Source organism: Pseudophryne corroboree, chromosome 9, assembly GCF_028390025.1.
Source record: "Pseudophryne corroboree isolate aPseCor3 chromosome 9, aPseCor3.hap2, whole genome shotgun sequence".
Classification (NCBI taxonomy): domain Eukaryota; kingdom Metazoa; phylum Chordata; class Amphibia; order Anura; family Myobatrachidae; genus Pseudophryne; species Pseudophryne corroboree.
This window is the reverse complement of record NC_086452.1, coordinates 285,229,733-285,250,438: the sequence shown is the minus strand read 5'-3', so window position 1 is coordinate 285,250,438 and position 20,706 is coordinate 285,229,733. Positions and strand designations below refer to the sequence as shown.

The 20,706-nt window shown below is 45.4% G+C and overlaps 1 protein-coding gene across 11 annotated transcripts in view; it reads left to right on the top strand.

The window, feature by feature from the left end:
- RBFOX2 (RNA binding fox-1 homolog 2) overlaps positions 1-20,706 on the top strand; it is a 1,097,056-nt gene that overhangs the window by 700,095 nt on the left and 376,255 nt on the right. For all 11 annotated transcript variants that reach the window (XM_063940332.1, XM_063940334.1, XM_063940327.1 and 8 more), the window contains one exon: positions 19,315-19,539. In XM_063940332.1, the coding sequence (XP_063796402.1) occupies positions 19,315-19,539 (225 nt within the window). The remainder of the gene's footprint in view (positions 1-19,314; positions 19,540-20,706) is intronic.

The window sequence follows — 20,706 nt, the reverse complement described above, 5'->3', positions numbered from 1 at the left end:
CCCCCCCCACCCCACCCCCTTTCCCACTTGCATTGCGTAGCAGAGTGATCATCAGTCCCCCCTGCTGCTGATGATCTTGTGCTGGAGGAGGAACTAAGGGTCTAATTCAGAGTTGATCACAGCAGCAAATTTGTTAGCAGTTGGTCAAAACCATGTGCATTGTAGGGGGGACAGATATAACATGTGCAGAGAGTTAAGGCCCATATACACTGGGCGATTTTGAGCTGAAAGCAGCTAATTTTTGGTGTTTTGAGCTTCTTTCAGCTCAAAGCCGCCCAGTGTGTATGCCCCAGTGATGAGCGCTGATGCGCGCTACCGCTTCATCGCCGACTGCAGCCATTCATCTGCTGGTATCACCAGCAGATGAACGGCGTGGTGAGCGGCTTTCCATAGCGTACTGGTATGGAAAGCTGTTCACCCCCGCTGACATCGCTGGGCAGGGGGGAAAATGGCTGTGTGTATGCACCTTTTAGATTTAGGTTGGGTGTGTTCAAACTGAAATTTAAATTGCATTGTAAAAATAAAGCAGCCAGTATTTACCATGCACAGAAACAAAATAACCTACCTAAATCTAACACTCTGCAAATGTTGTATCTGCCACACCTGCAGTGCACATGGGGGGTAATTCAAAGTTGATTGCAGCAGGAAATTTTTTAGCAGTTGGGCAAAACCATGTGCACTGCAGGGGGGGGCAGATATAACATGTGCAGAGAGAGTTAGATTTGGGTGTGGTGAGTTCAATCTGCATTCTGAATTGCAGTGTAAAAATAAAGCAGCCAGTATTTACCCTGCACAGAAACAAAATAATCCACCCAAATCTAACTCTCTCTGCACATGTTATATCTTCCCCCCCTGCAGTGCACATGGTTTTGCCCAACTGCTAAAAAATATCCTTCTGCGATCAACTTGGAATTACCCCCATGGTTTTGCCCAACTGCTAACAAATTTGCTGCTGCGATCAACTATGAATTACCCCCTAAGTTCCCCTCCCTGCACTGTGATACCCGGTTCATGTGCTCCAGATTATCTGTTGCACAGCATTCTGGGGTGCAATTCCAGCAGATATGTCGGCTGTCAGAGACCGCCACGTCACTGCACTGGGTCCGGGATACCAGAAGAGATCCAGTGCAGAATGGATCTCCTAAATTAAAAGCCAGGCACACAGCAGGGCAGCACGTCACATGTGATGCAATCTGGCCAAGTAATGTACTGCTGGCTTCAGTCGCATCACATGTGACCTAGCCAAGCAAGTGGTTAAACTGTCATGAAAAAATTGCATCACCTGTGAGTTTATATGGGTGACCCAATATTATTTTTTATGCAGTTATTTTTCCTCAAATATGTCAAAACATTTGCATATAGAATGAGTTAATATAACTACAAAGCAGTTTTAGCCCTCTAACGCACATTCCGGACACAAGAGTTGTCAACAGTGTTGAAACCGTTCTCTTGCAAACTGAGAGAGCAGTCTGGCTACACCCCTGGGCCGCAGATGCTCAGTTGAAAAATAGCCCAGCTAATCTCCTTTTTGAAGGGGCTCTTTTATTTGAAGATTAATTAGACTTTGTGATACAAAAGTCCTCTGGAGGGAAGTCAAACCTTTTACCACAGGATAAAAGGTCTAGGTATATTCAACCTGCATTATGCCAGCAATTAAAAGACCCAAGAAGCTATAGGTCAGGAAGACAGTACAACAGGCAAAATGCGTCCATTCAACTGCTTTTTTGGGGCTTTCAAGAATAAAGACAAAATATCCGTTTGGAGGACCCCACAATAACTATTGTCAGTTCCCTCTAAAACAGCTAAGTGGAAGAATTGCACAGTACACTGTTATATGGACTCCTTTTAGTGAAGGTCAATGTGTCTAAGACCTAGTTACCTACTTTTTTTTGGCTCCTCACCGGGAAAAGCCCGGAGAGGAGACGCAGCATGACACTTCAGGGGGTGGGACCAGAATGCCGTGTCACTAGGCCCTGCCTCCAAAACATGGAAATTCCCCCGCAAGTCGTGGGTCTACGGGTAGGGGGCAGGGCTAAATGTGATTGTGGCTTTTAGCCCCGACCCTTCCACCCTGCAGCTGTGCTTTCAGTGTCTTTATCTTCACCCTGCCTCCGTAAGAAGCGGCAGGGTGAGGGCAAGATGCGGGAGACCCACCTACCCTTTTGGTGCTGTGGGGGGCTCCCCCAAAAATCGGGAGTCTCCCGCAGCTTCTGGGAGGGTAGGCAAGTATGGTGAAAGATATTGTTAGAAATGTGTGCAAGTTAGTTTTCATCAGTATCCATATCCACATCCACATAATCATCTAATCCCATTGCAGCAAATAACGTTTCTGGGCATCCAAATACTGTACCATACGATAAGTTAGGTAAAGAAAGGTCTAGAGTTGGGGAAGGCAAGGTGGCACAGGAGCAGCCTCCAGCTGACCCTGTGGATTCAAAAGCAGGTTTATCTGGATTACAACATCAATATTCAGAACCACCAAAAGGCCTCTCGCTTGATATCAAGGGGGGATTTCAACTGTCGGGCATCTTAACTAATGGGTTTCTGACACAGCAATTCAGTTGTTGATCAGATTGGGCACCCGTTAGCTGCAGGAGACACATTTCTTCACGCAGCCTCCTGAGGTGGTGAGAAAAAAAGTGTGAAAAGAAAGTGGCTTGGGCACCATAACCGGGACTTTAGATAGGTTACCCTGCTTTGCACAGCTAAACCTGGTGCTTTAAGTTCTGGGCACCTGATCGCAGCACAATTTAATTGCTCTGATGTGCCACCATTACTTTGGGCACCCACTAAAACAAATGAATCGCCCCCTAAAGTCAGAACTAAAGACACAAGGGTCGGTTAATTGTTTCCTGCGCCCCCTGCTGGGCATCAATACTAATGGGTGTCTCTTGTAGCTGTCCAATTGATGCTCCAATCAGACACCTATTCGTACATAAGGCGCCTGACGGGTTCGGGGTTTAGCTGTGCAGAGTGACTATACCCATCTAAAGAGCTTGGTTGGGCGTCCAAAGTCTGGGTTTGGGTGCTTTGGGCACCCAAACTACTGACTCTTTAACATATTTTCTCTGACGTCCTAAGTGGATGCTGGGGACTCCGTCAGGACCATGGGGATTAGCGGCTCCGCAGGAGACAGGGCACAAAAGTAAAAGCTTTAGGATCAGGTGGTTTGCACTGGCTCCTCCCCCTATGACCCTCCTCCAAGCCTCAGTTAGATTTTTGTGCCCGGCCGAGAAGGGTGCAATCTAGGTGGCTCTCCTAAAGAGCTGCTTAGAGTAAAAGTTATTTGGGGTCGGTCCATCGGACCTGGTGGCCACGGCAACTGCTGGAAAATCCACCGTTTTTACCCTAAGTCACATCTCTGCAGAAAAAGACACCGTCTTTTCAGCCTCAGTCCTTTCGTCCCCATAAGAGTCATATCTGCCCAGGGATAGAGGAAAGGGAAGAAGACTGCAGCAGGCAGCCCATTCCCAGGAACAGAAGCCTCCACCGCTTCTGCCAAGTTTCTCAGCATGACGCTGGGGCCGTACAGGACCCCTGGATCCTACAAGTAGGATCCCAGGGGTACAGATTGGAAAGTCGAGACGTTTCCCCCTCGCAGGTTCCTGAAGTCTGCTTTACCAACGTCTCCCTCCGACAGGGAGGCAGTATTGGAAACAATTCACAAGCTGTATTCCCAGCAGGTGATAATCAAAGTACCCCTCCTACAACAAGGAAAGGGGTATTATTCCACACTATGTTGTGGTACTGAAGCCAGAAGGCTCGGTGAGACCTATTCTAAATCTGAAATATTTGAACACTTACAAAGGTTCAAATCAAGATGGAGTCACTCAGAGCAGTGATAGCGAACCAGGAAGAAGGGGACTATAGGGTGTCCCGGGACATCAGGGATACTTACCTCCATGTCCCAATTTGCCCTTCTCACCAAGGGTACCTCAGGTTCGTGGTACAGAACTGTCACTATCAGTTTCAGACGCTGCCGTTTGGATTGTCCACGGCACCCCGGGTCTTTACCAAGGTAATGGCCGAAATGATGATTCTTCTTCAAAGAAAATGGACGACCTCCTGATAAGAGCAAGGTCCAGAGAACAGTTGGAGGTCGGAGTAGCACTATCTCAAGTAGTTCTACGACAGCACGGGTGGATTCTAAATATTCCAAAACCGCAGTTGTTTCCGACGACACATCGGCTGTTCCTAGGGATGATTCTGGACACAGTCCAGAAAAGGGTGTTTCTCCCGGAGAAGAAAGCCAGGGAGTTATCCGAGCTAGTCTGGAACCTCCTAAAACCAGGAAAAGTGTCAGTGCATCATTGCACAAGGGTCCTGGGAAAAATGGTGGCTTCTTACGAAGCGATTCCATTCGGCAGTTTTCACGCAAGAACTTTTCAGTGGGATCTGCTGGAAAAATGTTCCGGATCGCATCTTCAGATGCATCAGCGGATAACCCTGTCTCCAAGGACAAGGGTGTTTCTTCTGCGGTGGCTGCAAAGTACTCATCTACTAATGGGCCGCAGATTCGGCATTCAGGAAGGGTCCTGGTGACCAGGGATGCCAGCCTGAGAGGCTGGGGAGCAGTCACACAGGGAAAAAAAAAAAATTCCAGGGAGTGTGATCAAGTCTGGAGAATTCTCTCCACATAAATATACTGGAGCTAAGGGCAAGTTACAATGCTCTAAGCTTAGCAAGACCTCTGCTTCAAGGTCAGCCGGTATTGATCCAGTGGGACAACATCACGGCAGTCGCCCACGTAAACAGACAGGGCGGCACAAGAAGCAGAAGGGCAATAGCAGAAACTGCAAGGATTCTTCGCTGGGCGGAAAATCAGGTGATAGCACTGTCAGCAGTGTTCATTCCGACGCCCGGGAGAGTGGGGATTTCATCGGGAAGTCTTCCACATGATTGTGAACCATTGGGAAAGACCAAAGGTGGACATGATGGCGTCCCGCCTGAACAAAAAACTGGACAGGTATTGCGCCAGGTCAAGAGACCCTCAGGCAATAGCTGTGGACGCTCTGGTAACACCGTGGGTGTACCAGTCAGTGTATGTGTTCCCTCCTCTGCTTCTCATACCCAAGGTACTGAGAATTATAAGACGTAGAGGAGTAAGAACTATACTCGTGGCTCCGGATTGGCCAAGAAGGACTTGGTACCTGGAACTTCAAGAGATGCTCACAGAGGACTCATGGCCTCTGCCGCTAAGAAGGGACTTGCTTCAGCAAGTACCATGTCTGTTCCAAGACTTACCGCGGCTGCGTTTGACGGCATGGCGGTTGAACGCTGGATCCTAAGGGAAAAAGGCATTCCGGAAGAAGTCATTCCTACCCTGGTCAAAGCCAGGAAGGAGGTGACCGCACAACATTATCACCACATGTGGCGAAAATATGTTGCGTGGTGTGAGGCCAGGAAGGCCCCACGAAGAAATTTCAACTCAGTCGATTCCTGCATTTCCTGCAAACAGGAGTGTCTATGGGCCTCAAATTGGGGTCCATTAAGGTTCAAATTTCGGCCCTGTCGATTTTCTTCCAGAAAGAATTGGCTTCAGTTCCTGAAGTCCAGAAGTTTGTCAAGGGAGTACTGCATATACAACCCCCTTTTGTGCCTCCAGTGGCACTGTGGGATCTCAACGTAGTTCTGGGATTCCTCAAATCACATTGGTTTAAACCGCTCAAATCTGTGGATTTGAAATATCTCACATGGAAAGTGACCATGCTGTTGGCCCTGGCCTCGGCCAGGCGAGTGTCAGAATTGGCGGCTTTGTCTCACAAAAGCCCATATCTGATTGTCCATTCGGACAGGGCAGAGCTGCGGACTCGTCCCCAGTTTCTCCCTAAGGTGGTGTCAGTGTTTCACCTGAACCAGCTTATTGTGGTACCTGCGGCTACTAGGGACTTGGAGGACTCCAAGTTGCTAGATGTTGTCAGGGCCCTGAAAATATAGGTTTCCAGGACGGCTGGAGTCAGGAAAACTGACTTGCTGTTATCCTGTATGCACCCAATAAACTGGGTGCTCTTGCTTCTAAGCAGACGATTGCTAGTTGGATGTGTAGTACAATTCAGCTTGCACATGCTGTGGCAGGCCTGCCACAGCCAAAATATGTAAATGCCCATTCCACAAGGAAGGTGGGCTCATCTTGGGCGGCTGCCCGAGGGGTCTCGGCTTTACAACTTTGCCGAGCAGCTACTTGGTCAGGGGCACACCCTGACTGAGGAGGACCTGGAGTTCTCTCATTCGGTGCTGCAGAGTCATCCGCACTCTCCCGCCCGTTTGGGAGCTTTGGTATAATCCCCATGGTCCTGACGGAGTCCCCAGCATCCACTTAGGACGTCAGAGAAAATAAGAATTTACTTACCGATAATTCTATTTCTCGTAGTCCGTAGTGGATGCTGGGCGCCCATCCCAAGTGCGGATTGTCTGCAATACTTGTACATAGTTATTGTTACAAAAATCGGGTCATTATTGTTGTGAGCCATCTTTTCAGAGGCTCCGCTGTTATCATGCTGTTAACTGGGTTCAGATCACAGGTTGTACAGTGTGATTGGTGTGGCTGGTATGAGTCTTACCCGGGATTCAAAATCCTTCCTTATTGTGTACGCTCGTCCGGGCACAGTATCCTAACTGAGGCTTGGAGGAGGGTCATAGGGGGAGGAGCCAGTGCACACCACCTGATCCTAAAGCTTTTACTTTTGTGCCCTGTCTCCTGCGGAGCCGCTAATCCCCATGGTCCTGACAGTGTCCCCAGCATCCACTACGGACTACGAGAAATAGAATTATCAGTAAGTAAATTCTTATTTTTTTTTTTCTTGCACCTCCGGAGGCTGCGAGAAAAAAATGGGACATCCACAGCTAATGGGCATCTGATTGGAGCAACAATTGAATAGCTCCTATAGATGCCTATTTCTATAGACGCCCAGCATGAGGCGCTGGAAACAATTGAATCAGCCCAAGGAATGTCAATTTGTATTATTTACAACAGACTCTAGTACAGTAAGTTTGGAACTCCAGTGCAAGCTACATGGTCAAGGCAAGTGCAGGAATGTCTTAAATGTAGTGGATGAGCAAAGTGGTGCAGTGATTAGTATTGCCTCACAGCAGAACTTTAAGAAATAACTGGAAATTAGAGCAGTTTTAAAAACTGTTCAACATTTTTCAACTGTTACTAGGTACAGTAGGCATCTCTGTGCAGAGGCAGAACTCTGGGAGGCAATGGAGTCAGCTGCCGCCGGGCTCCTGCTTTGAAGGGGGGCACCTCTTCTCCTGTTCCGTGTGTTCAACGACATTAATCAATTAAGTTAATTGACAGCAGCCGGTATCTCTTCTGTAGCCGACTTCCCCACTAGTCACTGCACCTTACAAATCGCACCCTCTTTATTATAGATATACTGGAAGCAGACACCTTACTGATGAAGCTATTTGCTCCTATAAAGGAAACATGAGAATTCTAACTATAAGAAGTTATTTCTCTGACAATTACACGTAACTTCATATAGTTAGAATTCTCATACTTCCTATGCAAGAGCAGATATCTCCATCAGTACGGTGCATGCTACCAGTGTAAAAGGTTGTGGGTTCTAATCCTGGATATGACGCTTGCAAATTAATTGTCAGAGAAATAATCAGCATTGTGAGTGACTGAGCAGATCTATGTAGTGTGTGGCTGGACCCCTACATAGATCTGCCTAGTTGCAACGGTTTTGTAGTAGCTTCATATAGTTAGAATTAAAGATGAGTGGGTTTGGTTTTACTGTGTTACTTGGATCTCAAAACGTCCTGTTATTGGCTCACGGATGATATATAGGGGGGATGGGGGGGCACCAATATTTTTCTTGCCTCCGGGCAACTGGGATAAACTTACGCCACTGTCTCTGTGTTCTCGGACAACATAAAGTGGTAACTTTCATAAATGCCTTCATAAAGTGTCTTCATAAGACACCAGAAGCAAAACTATGGTGGTGGGGATAGTAAAGCTGATATTGAGGGCAGAAAACAATTTTAAAGTCTTTAAGCATTCAATGTATAGCGGTATGTCAGAGGAAAGATGCTGCAGAGGAATGTTCTCTACATCAAGAAATTGTCCATAACTGTATTTAAGTTTTGGTTTTCCTTAAGTAGTGACCAGATTATCCCTTTTTACCTGGGACGCTCATGGATTACACAGGTTCTGTGGTTGATTAAAACCATCTGAAATGTAGGCTTGAAGTCAGCCAGCCACAGAACCTGTGTAATCCCATGAGCGTCCCAGGTAAATGGGATAATATGGTCACTCTACCTTAAGTTGACATAGTAGCAACTAACCGAAAGCCTAAGTGCCCAGAATCATATTGGCACACAGTTCCAAAGAAAAGGATAGTGGATGCATTGATAATCCCATGGATGTTTCAGCTAGCCTAGGTCTTTGTTTCCTCTAATTTCTCACATGTTAAGGAAGATTAGAAAAGAGAGCGGTTTTAGCAGTTCTTCTAGTTTGTTCATGGTGTTTATGGTTCCTACTACACCGAGAGATGCTCCAGAAAGAAACAAAGCCTTTACCAGTTCATCCAGATTTGTTACTGCAGGGTCCAGTCTACTCCTCAAATGTGAGGAGAATCAGGTGGTGATGCACAGGAACTCTTATGGGGTGCCATGGGTTGATGGTCGAGGACCAAATTATTTATTGTCGATGTGATGGGCAAAACCAGTGCTGGCAGCGCTGTGGACAAGCAGAATTCCAGACCTGTCCGCCACCACATAACTGAACCTAGGGATGACCAGGAAACATAATTTACTTATTTCATGATTCTTTCTCTATAAGATAATTTTGGCCATGGGGTGCCATGTAAAAAAATGCTGATACTACAGGCTACCTTGATTCCAAAAAGTTTGTGAGCCACTGACTTAGTGTTACTCAAAATACAACCAAAGGAACCATTTCACACATCCTTGACTTTCTGCAGGGTGGTTTTATCATTTTGTCCAATTGTAAAGCGCAACGAAATTTGCTACGCTATATAAGAAACTGATAATAGATAATTTAGTAAAGTAAGCTATATCTAAGAACGTCTAACCATGGCTGTACACAGTAAAGCGATTTGTGTTTCCAGTAGGACCTTGGAAAAGTTATAGTATTTCCCCTTCCAAGCAAGTTCTTTCCAGACGGATCAGGGAGATTATTATACATACATACAAGAGGTATGGGCTGAAGGCACTAGAGCTAAATCAACTCGAGACATGGCAACATTCTGTGCAAAAGGGTCTCTGGCTTTGATGGGGTTCTGCAAGGTAGTAGGTTGGGCATCTTTACATACATTCTCTAGTCCTTATATGGCTATATTATCCTCTGCTGATCGGTTTGGGAGACTTGTCCTCCACAGTGTCACCTGGAATAAAGTCATGATTATGCAGCATATGTGGCTTTATTTTCTTTGTAGTTCTCCGTGCTTTGATAAATCCCATTGTAATGGTTGCCCTGGAGAATTGAAGCGGAAAACGGCTAATTATTATTATTAATATTATTACCAGTTATTATATAGCGCACACATATTCCGCAGCGCTGTACAGAGAATATTTGAAACCCACGCAAGAACAGGGAGAATATACAAACTCTGCACAGTTAGGGCCATGGTGGGAATCGAACCCATGACCTCATTGCTGTAAGGCAGTAATGCTAACCATTACACCATCTGTGCTATATTTACAGCTAATAGCTTTTGTATCGAATACTCTATGGCAGCCCAGATTTCCTTCCCATAGTACGGATGGTGTATTGGTTAGCATTACTGCCTCGCAGCACCACGGCCCTAACTGTGTGGAGTTTGTATATTCTCCTGTACTTGCGTGGGTTTCCTTCTGGTACTCCGGTTTCCTCCCGCAATCCAAAAATATACTGGTAGGTTAATTGACTCCAAACAAAAAATGAACTCTAGTTGTGAATGTGTCTGTGTTGTACATGTGATAGGGAATATAGATTGGAAATTCCACTGGGGCAGGGGCATATGGGAATGGCCAAATATTCTCTGGAAAACACTGTGGGATGTGTGTGATAGATAGATATAATCTAGTAATAAATTAATAATAAATGATAGTCGTGATGATATGTTTTCCAATTTTTCTAGGAGCATTTTTATCTAGCCCATCACTACCTAAACTTGAATGGAAGTTTCCCGTTGTAATGGCAACCATGAATTAATTCAAGGGAAAAAAAAGTCTGTAAATGTAGCTTTGCTGTTTAATTTATTTGTATATTTGGTAGTGTATTCTAGGTTTGCATAATAAGGAAGATGAGAAGCTGCAAGAAGCCTTATACAGTATGTCATACAAAGAGCTTGTTTGCACATACCCAACTATGGGGGCCATTCCGACCTGATCGCACGCTGCCGTTTATCGCAGCGCAGCGATCAGGTCACTACTATGCATATGTATGCACCGCAATGCACAGGCACGTCGTACGAGTACAAAGTGGATCGTTGCTGTGCGATGGATTTAACGAAGAATCCATTCGCACAGCCGTTCGCAAGGAGATTGACAGGAAGAGGGTGTTTGTGGGTATCAACTGACCGTTTTCTGGAAGTGTTTGGAAAAACGCAGGCGTCTCCAAGCGTTTGCAGGGCGGGTGTCTGACGTCAATTCCGGAACTGGACAGGCTGAAGTGATCGCAAGGGCTGAGTAAGTTCTGAACTACTCAGAAACTGCACAAACTATTTTTGTACCGCTCGGCTGCACATGCAATCGCACCCTTGCACAGCAAATATATACTCCCCAGTGGGCGGCGACTATGCGTTTGCATGGCTGCAAAAAGTAGCTAGTGAGCGATCAACTCGGAGTGACCCCCCCTATATGCTTTAGCTACCCTCAACCACCCTCTGAATACCTGCTGCTAGGTGTAGGAAGATATATTTATATAATATAGATTATAATCTCCACTGGGACAGAGAAAATTATGTGAATGGCCAAATATGCTCTGTAAAATCCCTGTGCAATACGCATGGGCTATATAAGTAACTTTAGTCCTGTTTATTATTTCTTGTTTCCTTTTTAAAAGTCTGAATATGGTGACAATATAACTGAAAGCTTATATGTTCAAAATTATAGAAATAAGATAAATGCACTTTATCTTTTTGTCCTAATGTAATTTTCCCTAAGGTTTTTGTGTGCAAAACATTTTAGGGAAAATGATAGCACAAGTTAAAAAACGTATGTACATAATTATCTGTAATCAGTTATGGTATTGTAGTAGCACATAAGCACTTCCCAAGGAGCTATGCAGCAAATGCATTCATATATTTGTGTTTAAATGCATATTGCAAAGTTGACATGTAGGAAAGGCAAAGTGGAAAATAAGCTCCTCTTACCTATTTAATCTAGTTGATTTTTCTCTTCAGTCTGCAATATTGATGTGCATGCTGAATTATTTAGGTTGTGTCCAGGAAGGCGAGCTGGGGTGTCAGCCTGTCACCTGGAACATAAGGGAATAGAGAATAAGAGAAAGTGAAGAGTTACGACCATAGTATAATTATGGAGTGGATATAGGGAACCTGTGTATACATTATAGAAAGCAATACTCCAATATTAAATATTTAATGCAGCTTAATTGCATGTATTTACTTATGTATTTATTTGGGGGTAGGGGGGAGGAGATTGATCACTGGTCTTGCTGAGCTTTTTGCGGTTAAAATTTAGAGATTACAGATAGATATAGGTGTGTGTGTGTGTGTGTGTGTGTGTGTGTTTATGTAAGGAATATTTCTCCTTCATCCACTAGGGGACACTAGAGTGCTCGTTACAGTGGGGGATATAGGAGGTTGCAACCGGGAGCTGGCACATAAAATTTCCTGATGTGTGACTAGCTCCTCCTCCTCTTTGTCCACCCCTCCAAGCCAGTCTTTTCAATGTGCCCGAGGTAGCTGGTCACTATCTGGGCTTCTTCTCAGGGCTTAATAATTTTTAAGATTAGATTCACAAAGTATTTATGGACAGATGGGCAGCATCTGCTCCTGCCTGTCTGCGACGATGGAGCTGCCGGGGGGACCCTATCGCAGCTGCGTGCGACTTGGGCTGGAGTCCCCGGCTGCAGAGACGACGGTCTTTGGGGTAGACTGGACGCCGCTTTGTGTGGCTCACATCGGGGTTCCCCCATCAGCCATACCGCCACCGGCCAGCATGGCAAGTTGTAAGTGTAACCCTGGCCGCAGGTTAGCTGGTGGCCAGATAACTTTACTAAAGAGCGGTTTAGGAATATGCAGCATGACAGTCCACTGGTGCTTTTTAAAATAGTAAAAAAAAAAAAAAAAAAAAAAAAAGCTCTATAGTGGGGGGCAGAGCTTACCTCTGAAGTCTGCTCCTTGCTCCCAGCAGCCCCGGTGCTCCCTGCAGGAGTAGCCACATGCAGGTGACACATGTGCTGTCCCTGCTCTCTCCCTCAAAACTACTGCTGCTGCTGTGCTGATGAGACAGTGCTGAGACTGTGACACTATCCACCCAAGGCATTTGTGAGGAATACAGTGGGGTTGTTAGGCTGGTAGGAGAGCTTTTGCTGCACATGTAACTTACTTTCACTTTTTGTTTGTTACTGATAAACGTGCCTAGCACTGTAGCTTTGCTGTAGAGTGCTATTAGGGCTGGTGTGACAATCCTCTCTAGCTGTCTCCTCTCCTACTTCACTATCTCAGTCTTGATATTTTACACTGTCCCTTACTAACTGTTATTGTGTGTCAGTGTGTTTTACCACGGCTGGAAATGGCTCTAAGGCAGCATAGAGGCAGGGTCGTAACTAGGCATGTGCCAGTGGTGCCTGGCACACAGCGCATATGCACTGTGGTCGCAGGACCACGGCAACACCCGCTCGGCTGCGCAGTCACCGCCGCAGCACTGTGTGGCCTGCCTGCCCTCCCCGGCCAACGTTGAACTGAGCTGCATTGGCACCCTGACTACCTCTTCTTACACAGGTAGCCGGGCAGCGCTGCAGCTTGTGTCTCCGGCTCCGCCCCCCGGATCCCTCTTTGTCCCCACAAGCCAGTGTCTTCCGGGAGAGCCACCCCCAGTCCACCTAGGGTGTAGTAGTGTATGCCGGCAGCCGGGCTCCCAGCATACCGTCGCCGGAATCCCGACCACCGGCATACCGACAGGTATGTCTATGATCTTCATTCCAGGCATAGAAGATTGGGAGGCCGTCTGTCGGTGGGGTCTTCCACAGATCGACCTCATGACATCCCGTCACATTCACTAACTGCCACTCTACTGCTCTTGGACGAGAGACCCGGCAGCAATGGCAGTGGATGCCCTCACAACACCTTGGCAGTTCCAATTAGTCTGTTTCCGCCATTTCCTCTACTGCTTCGTCTGCTGCAGCGCATAAAGAGGGAAGACGCCATGGTGCTACTGATAGCTCCAGACTGGCCTCGCAGAGCCTGGTATTCCAGCCTATGCTTTCTGACGATAGACGATCTGTGGCCTCTACTGCTGCGAGAGGATCTCCTGCACCAGGGTACTTTTGTCTATCCATACTTAAGGTGGCTACATTTGACGGCATGACTGTTGATAAGGCCATCTTAAGACAGAAGGGTATTCCTTCAGCGGTGATCCCTACAATGCTTTAAGCCTGAAAGGAGGTCACTTGTAGACATTACCACCATAACTGGAAGGCCTATGGGGGTCATTCTGACCTGATCGCATGCTGCTGTTCATCGCAGCGCAGCCAGACAGCAGACGGCTGTCGTCTAGTGATCGCCTTTGCCTGATTGACAGGCAGAGACGGTCGCTGGGTGGCAGGGGGCTGCACTACGGTCATTTTGTGGGTGCGGTCCGGCCAACACAGGCGTGGCCGGACCGCGCGGGGGGCAGGCCACAGCGGCTGCGTGATGTCACATGCAGCTGCTGCAACCATCTCAACAACGAGTAACTCCCGGCCAGCACTCCCGAATCACCCCTTATGTAGCCTGGTGTGAACAGCGTGGGGCTCCTCCTACAGTTTTCAAGTTGGCCAGACTCTTGCTTTTTTCTGCGGGCCTGTGTCTCTGGTCGTTGAAAGTTCAGGAATCTGCACTTTCCATTTTCTTCCAGAAGAGGTTGGCTTTACTTCCGCAGGTACAGACTTTTTTTCAGGGGGTTATCAAACTACAACCACCCTTTGTACCTCCCAAGGCCCCATGGGACCTGGACCTGGGTTTCTCCTTCGTACAGTCTCCTTTGTTAGAGCCTTTAGAGACAGTGGAGATGAAGTATCTTACTTGAAAGGCGGTACTATTACTTGCCTCAGCTTCAGCCAGAAGGGTGTCTGAACTCAAAGCGATGTCCTGCCATCCTCCTTACCTGGTGTTCCACGAGGATAGGGACGAGCTTCGTACGAAGAGGTCTTTCCTTCGTAAGGTGGTCCCGGCTTTCCGCATTACCCACCCAATTGTGGTGCTGGCTATCCCAGCTGATTCTCCGGTGGCAAGATCGGGGCGCTCAAGATCTAAAAGGACAGAACTACTTTTATCCGCAAATCTGATTCCTTGTTCGTCCTGTATGATGCTGCTCATCCAGGATGACTGGCTTCTACACAGATCCTGGCCCACTGGATCCATCTGACAATCAGGCAGGCCTTTGTTCCATTTCTGCGCTGAGCTTGAGGTTGTGGGTTGTGCAAACACGGGTAGACTATACAAAGGCCACACAGATAGAGCCATGGTGGGGTTCGAACCCATGATCTCAGTGCTGTGAGGCAGTAATGTTAAACATTACACCATCTGTGTAATGTTCAGTATGAGCCTCATAAGAGATCTGGGGAGACCAAATTTCATAAAATGTGTGAGGGTGTTCCTATAAGTAACTAGTGATATAGTCTATCATAGGTATAAAGTTCTGTAATGCAGAGGAAAAGTCTACTTTTTTTTTCCAATTGGCAGCAATGGCACAATTGACTAAACTGAGAAGAGAGTGCTCCAAAAAACATGAGCGTTTCTTTTTCTTTGTTCCTTGTCCTTTTGAGAATATGTCTTAGTGCTTCAGTGGGGTTATCCACATTGGGGATAGCCATGCTAGCAGAGAGAATTAAAGGCAATTTGGAAATGCCTGTAAGGGAGAGAATTCATGAATTAACCATGTCCCAAAAACACATAATCGGCAATGCCACCATATATGTGCGATGGTCCGTGCGGCACCGCCAACATTTATCAGAAGCCTCAGAAAATACAGCTCAAAGGTGGGTAGCTACCAAGTATCACTGGTATAAGTGTTTTCTAACACAAAATGGAGAATTTAGCAGCGTGTTCTAGAACGATAGCCCATTCCACTGGTTCCAGAGCTTCCCCAGCATCCCTTTCCCAGGCCAACTGTTGAACTTCATTAGGTGGTCAGTAATGGACAATCAAAAGGCTTTAAAGTGTAGATATGAGTCCCTTGGGTTCAGATTGGAGGAGGCAAAATGTTTCTAGAGGAGTGTAGGATGAGTGGTGTCTAGAGCCTAAGAATTGGGTATAAAGATGTCTTTGTTGGAGATATTGATGGAAGCATTTGGAAGGCAAGCCAAGCCCATTTTGATGGATGGAAAATTCCCGGAATATACAATGAGGGGCACGTTCATGTAGAAACTTAATATTGTGCCTGGTCCAATAAGCAATGGGTTTAGGATTGAGCCCAGGGAGACATGCCTTATTATAACACATTGGTCTTATTGATTAGAGAGAAGCAAAGAGGTCTATGCTTGGGCTGCATCCAGTAGAGTGAGTTAGGAGCGAGAATATGTGCTATGTTTGCCTTAAGATCAACCCTTTCTCTGCAGTGTAAATTAGCATGAGCAAGCACTGCATGTGTAAGGTGAGCTGCTATGTAATATTTGTGAACATTTGGGAAACCTAGACGACCATGTCTGGAGCAATGATTTAAAACCCACTTGGTCCTCCTACCAGACCATGTAAATCTAAAGACTAATCATTGAAAAGTAGACCTGAAGAGAGAAGGGACTCTTCCTGGAAGTGTCAGGAAAAGATAAAAAAAAATCTAGGGAGAACGTTCATTCATTTTAATGGCATTAATGCGGCCAGCCCAGGAAATAAAATAGATCCCCCAGGTCCCGAGATCTGATGTTTGCAGTAAACATAAGATCGTAGTGATTAATGCAAAAGTGAGATCAGTCTTTTTGGGATATTTTTCTTTGCTTTGTCTGGCATCATTATAAATGAAGATATCAAAGGTTGATTTTTTTTCCAGTTGTGTGTTGCGTTCATAACCACCTTTTATAATGCGTAACACTGTACAACTAGGTATTGTGGAAAAAAAACAAACCAATGTCTAATATAAAATAAGTCTTTTAACATAGCTTTGTGCTCTTTGTTTCTTCAAATCCTGTGGATAAATGTATTCCGAATCCAACCTCATCCATTAGTGTCACTGGACCTTGTTTGTCCCCTCCTTAATAATGTACAAAAACCTTACACTGCAGCAGTTCTATTCCCTCAGAGTTCATTTTCTTTCCACTCTCTAACCCCCCCAAGCTTTTATTTCTGGCTATTCTTGATAATTCGTACACTTGCTCAGATATCTATAATTGTACTATTCTGCATTGTTATATATTTTGTTCTTTTTATTATACATTTGAATATATCTGTTCCTATATTGGCTGTCCTTGTATCTCCCTTTGCTGCTCTTGATTTTCTTACTGGCACAACTGCTTTCCTTTTTTCCTGAAATCATGTATTTTTGGCATTTGCTCATACTTCTAGCCATGCATCATTGTGGACCCAATCTTTTCCAGACGTTATATACAGTTGTGCTCATAAATGTACATACCCTAGCAGAATTTGTGATTTTCTGACCATTTGTCAGAGAATATGAATGATAACTCACAAACTTTTCTTTCACTCATGGTTAGTGGTTGGGTGAAGCCATTTAATGTGAAACAACTGTGTTTACTTTTTTTTTTTTTATAAATCCTAATGAAAACAGAAACTACCCAAATGACCCTGATCAAAAGTTTACATACCCCAGTTCTTAATACTGTGTATTGCCCCCTTTAACATCAATGACGGCTTTAAGTCTTTTGTGGTAGTTGTGGATGAGGCTCTTTATTTTCTCAGATGGTAAAGCTGCCTATTCTTCTTGGCAAAAAGCCTCCAGTTCCTGTAAATTCTTGGGCTGTCTTGCATGAACTGCACGTTTGAGATCTCTCCAGAGTGGCTCAATGATATTGAGGTCAGGAGACTGAGATGGCCACTCCAGAACCTTCACTTTATTCTGCTGTAGCCAATGGCAGGTCAACTTGGCCTTGTGTTTTGGATTATTGTCATGTTGGAACGTCCAAGTACGTCCCATGCGCAGCTTCCGGGCTGATGAGTGCAAATTTTCCTCCAGTATTTTCTGATAACATGCTGCATTCATCTTGCCATCAATTTTGACCAAGTTTCCAGTGCCTTTTGTAGCTCACACATCCCCAAAACATCAGCGATCCACCTCCGTGTTTTACAGTAGGAATGGTGTTGTTGACTCCTCAATGGTGTAGGCCTTGTTGACTCCTCTCCAAATGTAACATTTATGGTTGTTGCCAAAAAGTTAAATTTTGGTCTCATCACTCCAAATGACTTTGTTCCAGAAGTTTTGAGGCTTGTCTCTGTGCTGTTTGGAGTATTGTAAGCGGGATGCTTTGTGGCATTTGCGTAGTAATGGCTTTCTTCTGGTGACTCGACCATGCAGCCCATTTTTCTTCAAATGCCTCCTTATTGTGCATCTTGAAACAACCACACCACTATTTTTCAGAGTCCTGTATTTCAGCTGAAGTTATTTGTGGATTTTTCTTTGCATCCCGAACAATTTTCCTGGCAGTTGTGGCTGAAATTTTTGCTGGTCTACCTGACCGTGATTTGGTTTCCACAGACTCCCTCATTTTCCACTTCTTAGAGTTTGAACACTGCTGATTTGGCATTCTCAATTGCTTGGATATCTTTTTATATCCCTATCCTGTTTTATACAGTTCAATTACCTTTTCCCGCAGATCCTTTGACAATTCTTTTGCTTACCCCATGACTCAGAATCCAGACACGTCAGTGCAGCACTGGATGAAAGATGCAAGGGTCTTTCAGGAGTCCAGAAACTCACTGACCTTTCACACACACACACACACACACACACACACACACACACACACACACACACACACACACACACACACACACTACAAGCAAACAGATCACAGGTGAGGATGGTTACCTTTAGTAGCCATTCAAACCCGTTTGTGTCAACTTGTGTTCATGTTATCAGGCCAAAATCTCCAGGGTATGTAATCTTTTGATCAGGGTCATTTGGGTAGTTTCTGTTGTCATTATGATTTAAAAAGAGTAACCACAGTTGTTTGACAATAAATGGCTTCACCCAACCACTAGCCATGAGTGAAAGAAAAGTTTGTGAGTTATTCATATTCTCTGACAAATGGCCAGAAAATCACAAATTCTGCTAGGGTATGTAAATTTATGAGCACAACTGTAAGTATTTCTGTGGGTGTGTCATACCTCTCTCTGTTTTCTGTTCGTGTCTCAATGGGGTCGATTCAATTTGTCAACTTATGAATAGCGCCGGGAATTGGCTCCCGACGCTATTCAATTCAGCTGCTAGTTACCCGCAATTGTCGGGAATTCTTCTCTCATCCCCGGGGGATGAGAGAAGAAACACGACAAAAGTGCTGCCTCGCGCCGGGGAGTTAAGTCGGAGAATGCCCGTTCTCCCGACAATTCAACCTGTTTAGTCGGCGAGAACGGGCCATCGCCGACTTTACTGGAGCTGAATTGAATAGCGTCTGGAGCTAATTCCCGGCGCTATTCATAAGTTGCCGAATTGAATCGACCCCATTTATCATTGAACTCTTGTTTTCAAGATTTATTTTAAATAAGTGTCAGATATAAAAAAAAATGCTGTCTTTGGATGTTTACATAAACTGTTAGAAAATTCCAAGGCCCATAATAGACGTTTATAAACAAATTGGTAATCGTATTGGTTTGCTTGCCCGCTCACTAACATGAACTATGAACTTTGAGTAAGGCAATGTGACTAGGGACAATTATTATTTTGAGCATTATATTGTAAGAATTGTGGTTGTTTTGGAAATAGTGTATATCTGATTTCCTCAAAATATACTGTATTTGGTGAGGGTATATCTGATTTCCACAAAATATATTGTATCAATATTTACTGCATCAAAGTGCTTAAAGGAAGGCGGTTACAAACTGCTGACTTTTCTGTAAAATGTATATTTGGCCAACACAAAACCCAAAGTGGTTTGGCATTTTATCGCTGGACACTTGGTCATACATCAGTTCACAGTTTATTATTATTTTTTGTATTATTCCCCTTTAATTTCTTGATTTGTACTTGCAGGGTAACCAGGAGCCGACAGCCACTCCTGATACCATGGTTCAACCTTTTGCTGCTATTCCTTTCCCCCCACCCCCCCAGAATGGTCTATCTACAGAATATGGAAGTCAGCACACGCAGGACTATTCCACTCCTCCCACTGACCATGGGCTGCCACTATACGGAGGAGGACAGGGCCACACAGAACATAATGCCCCTGCTGCCAGCACAGCTAATGCCTCCAGCACGGTACGTGTTCTGTCCACATCATCAGTGCCAACGTGTTTACCTATTTTAAATATTTATTGTTTCTCCATTTCAGCCTTTCTTTTTCTGTTCTTTCGCCTTTTAATTTATTATTTTACTTTAATTCCTTATTTTTAAAACGTCCTTGGGGATACTAGGATGGATTAGTACCATTGGGTTTAGATCGGGTCCATTGGATCCTGGTACTTTAAGAAATGATTGGTGTGTGCTGGCTCCTCCCCTCTATGCCCCTCCTGCAGACTCAGTTTAGAAAAATGCCGCCAAGGAGCTGGGTGCATTGTGGGACTTTTGGGGTGGGGTGGGGATTCGGGAACCAACGCAACCTCCTACAGGGTTAATTGTTCGTATCCCCGCTGACAGAACATTATGCTCCTGAGGCGCTGTTTAGCCTTCCCCTAGGGTGTGCGCACACGGTGGGCCGCCACCCCTAACAGACACCGAAGGTACGGTGAGTACAGGCATCGGGGTCCCGGTTAGCAGGTCACCGGTGAATAAGGTGGCATACAGGGCAGTGGGCACCAGGCTGCGGTGCACGCTGAGACACCACACACTGGCGCTGACATAAATGGGTTTTTTAACTCCTTTTCCACTGAATTATGCGGGGGCGGGGCTTCCTGGAGAGCAGGACCAGTGGCTGAAAGGTGCCATTTCCTGTTGCTGCTGACTGCCAGGCTGCATGAAAGGGCTGTTCCTCCACAAAACCTACTGAATCACCAATAGTATTGGTACCAGGGAGTTTTATAGAGGGGGGGTGGCATTTAAGTTATTATACAGATATGCTTTACTAAGGCTCTGATGTATACCCAGCAGAGCGCTGCTTTGACTGAGGTATTGTGTGCTGGTCTCATTCCTCTGTGTCACTCCATTCAGGCTGTTTGGGGTTTAGGGGGTAATTCTGAGTTGATCGCAGCAGCAAGTTTGTTAGCAATTGGGCAAAACCATGTACAGTGCAGTGGGGGCAGATATATAACATTTGCACAGAGTTAGATTTGTGTGGGTTATTTCATTTCTGTGCAGGGTAAATACTGGCTGCTTTATTTTTACACTGCAATTTAGATTTCAGTTTGAATACACCCCACCCAAATCTAACACTCTCTGCACATGTTATATCTGTCCCCCTGCAGTGCATATGGTTTTGCCCAACTGCTA